This window comes from Mastomys coucha, unplaced genomic scaffold (genome assembly GCF_008632895.1).
Source record: "Mastomys coucha isolate ucsf_1 unplaced genomic scaffold, UCSF_Mcou_1 pScaffold22, whole genome shotgun sequence".
Taxonomy (NCBI): domain Eukaryota; kingdom Metazoa; phylum Chordata; class Mammalia; order Rodentia; family Muridae; genus Mastomys; species Mastomys coucha.
This window is the reverse complement of record NW_022196905.1, coordinates 265,003,194-265,006,323: the sequence shown is the minus strand read 5'-3', so window position 1 is coordinate 265,006,323 and position 3,130 is coordinate 265,003,194. Positions and strand designations below refer to the sequence as shown.

Here is a 3,130-nt window from a genome sequence, read left to right as displayed (position 1 = left end):
AGAGAGAGAGAGAGAGAGAGAGAGAGAGAGAGAGAGAGAGAGAGAGAGGTTTCTGATGATTTTTAAAGCTTTTAAGGCTGACATCTGAAATAACAAAGGAGACTGGGTTAGTTTTCATGAAGACATGCAAGGCAGATTCCAGCCTCTCCCATGTTCTTCAGGCTAACAACCAACAGTTAAGAGCTTCTACCTCAACTGGGCTGTGCAGAGATTCAGGGAGAGGCTAGAGGGGTCAGACAGAGCAGGTGAGGCTGCCCTCAGCCGTGGAGACAAACTATTCAGGCCCCATGGGTTCACTCAGGCAGGAGGCACCAGAGACAGAAACTTCCTGAGGTCCTAGCACTGGTCTTGAGGTCTGAGGATCTGACTGTGGGGTGCCTGCTCTCTGTGCTTTAGCAGTCCCCCTGGAAGGCAAGGCCACCTTCCAAAGTGTATGGACCGATTCCCACCTCACTTTCAAGGTCCTTCAGTCAGAAGATCAGAGCCCAAGTCCTCATCTAGCCTGAGAATTCAAGGAGGCCAAGTGTGGTGTGGAAGAGATCCGCTGGCTTTATGTCCCATACACTGAGACCCTGGAGGTTTCGGTTTCTATGTGAAAATATTTCCTGCCTATTTTCTGTGCTACACTGAACTCTCCTCAGACCTGTCAAGTTTGTCCTGTGGATTCACAGGTTCTCGGCACAACTTCTTAATCCAGGGCACCAGATGATGACTTCTCTTCTCTGTCCACTTCAAAGACTAGACAAGCTAAGGTTCGGACATTGGTTCTGCTCATGAACTCATAGCCTTGTCACTGGCTACCAGACTAAGCATTTGACTACTGTGTAAAAACCTCTGTCCCAGGACTCACAGAAGTAATTGTAAGTAGAGATGAGGACAGGCTGAGCTGTGTTTAAACAGACACCTTGCCAGCGACTGCCTAGTGACACCGGGAGTGACCAGGGTCTCCAGAGTATTAGAAGACACGTTTCCTTATATTTTGGACTTGTTCACCTGACCTAGAACTGCAGGTGCCCCTTCCCATCTTCAATAAGCTGTAACTGGGTGACTGAAGCAATTATTTTAATCACACAAGTCTTATTTGCTACCCCTGATGCCCCCATGACCTTCTCCCCGCAAGCCTTCTCCCTCACGAGGAACCATGGTCCTATCCTTCAAGCCTATGAAGCTGGCATTGATCACCCAGCCCCTAGGCTGGAAGCTACAGTAACTCTTAAGTCTTTGGAAATTCCCTAGAGGTAGGAGCTGCCCATCCCTGACAAGTACTTGAATGGCCTCCAGCTGTCTCTCATTTTTTTTTTTTGTCTCACGGACTCCACAAGCTTTCTGAGTTTTGTATTGATCCTGTAACCTACAGTGGGAAGTTCTTCAGAGACTGGCCATGTTCTCCTAAAAGAAGAGCATCCCTGCACATGTTACAATATCCTGTCATCCATGCTGGTCCTGTAGCTTCTTCCTGTAGCACCCACTGAGTACTGAAAGTCTAACTCAAACCTGTAGTGTGCAGGGGTCAGTAAGAGCACTTTAATCAGAAGCCAACATTGCCAGGCTGTATCCCAGTAGAAGGGTGTAGGAAAGTCTCCTACACGGACAACAAACACAGATCTCATCCACACCGTGTTCTGCAAGTCAGCCAAGTAGCTCAAGTTTATTCCCACCCACATCTCTCTTTCTGTTTCTGTGCCATTGACCTTGAAGCATCTTTTCCCATAACAAAAATTTGTTCAGGACACCTGTGTCATGCCCCAAAGCTCTATGGTGTCTCTTGATTCTTTGACCCCTAAGTAAAGCCTGGGGAGAAAGGTGTAACCATGGGTCAGTGACCCTGGGACATCCAAGTCTTTAGCTCTGAGTCTATGTGAAGCACCCTCAGTCCTTCCAGACACGTATTAGATCATTGATTTGCTGAAGGCTTTTCTGGGTGGCAGCCTGGGGCGTGAGTTTTTATTCCAAAATTAACACCGAGCCTCAAAACAAGCTCTCCCCCTGCTGTAAGCTAAAAATATGAACCAGCAGTTGACTCACGTCCCCACTGCTGTTTGTATAACTCAGGTGGGCGTAAGCCCACCCTCAAGGTGATGTCATTCGTCTCAGGACAGTGAAACAAGGACAGAAGCAGAGGACCTGGAGTTTGCCTCCTGATGGTGGTCAACATGGTTAGCTCAAGTGAGGCTACCCAGCACCAGGCCCTGAGCATCGAGAAGGAAGGAGGAGATGATCAGCTGTGCCATGAGTGACCAGTGCTCTGTCCTACTCTGTGCAAGGAGAGGAACAGCAGGGGCAGTCCCTGACCACCAGGGGGAGCAGGATTCTGTCCTTGACCAATGGCACCTGTTTCTTCTCCTTGGGTTAGGCATCTCCATGTTCCTGCTGGGATTTCACACTGCACTTACCATGCTTCACACAATGGTCTTGAAATCCGACTAGCTTTCAACTGATGAAATTTTCTCCGGGAAAATTCTGGGCCATTCAAGGAATGTCATCGCATTTGCACTTGATCTACAGCTTGGAGTGAAATCCCCACCCCCACCACCCTGCACCACCTCTCAGCTCTAACTTAGCACTGGTGTTTCTGGCTACATAATTCAGGCAAGGCCCCAAGCCCCTCCCAGACACATACACCCTGGTTGATTCCCTGTTTGGCACGAGCCTTAGGGAATGTTCTTGGAAATGTCTGGGATGAAAGGTGCTCTCACAAATGCTTCTCTAGCTTGGGTAGCAAGCAAGAAGGCCTGCAAGCCATAGCAAGAACCAACCACGCCCTCCTGAGAATCAGAAGGGCCTCTCGTCAGCAGCTGACACTACAGTGGAGCTCAGGGAGCCAACGGGCAGGGCAGGTTCTGCTCCACATGACAGGGAGGGGGAAGACAGATAATCAAGAACTTACCCTCACTCCCATGAATCTGTCCCTGAGAACGATCCAGGACAGCAAGAAAACAAATGATTTGTTGCAGCAGAACAGGACGGAGACGTCTGTGGCATTTATCTTCTTTATTGCGTGTAAGTACAGGTAGTTTGTGAGAGTCCAAAGAACACCAAAAGGTGCCGCCTTGGTAAAGAACACTTTCAGAGTCAAGCCATTGTCTCCAAAAAACCGACAGCATTCCCTAAATCAGGAGAGAGGGGAGAG

General features: G+C 49.0%; 1 protein-coding gene across 1 annotated transcript in view; it reads right to left on the bottom strand.

Moving 5' to 3' along the window:
• LOC116070425 (putative thiamine transporter SLC35F3) overlaps positions 1–3,101 on the bottom strand; it is a 14,333-nt gene extending 11,232 nt beyond the window's left edge. Inside the window, exon 1 of the mRNA XM_031341840.1 lies at positions 2,888–3,101. Within this exon, the coding sequence (XP_031197700.1) occupies positions 2,888–2,899 (12 nt within the window). The 5' untranslated portion in view covers positions 2,900–3,101. The remainder of the gene's footprint in view (positions 1–2,887) is intronic.
• Positions 3,102–3,130: the final 29 nt, after the last annotated feature.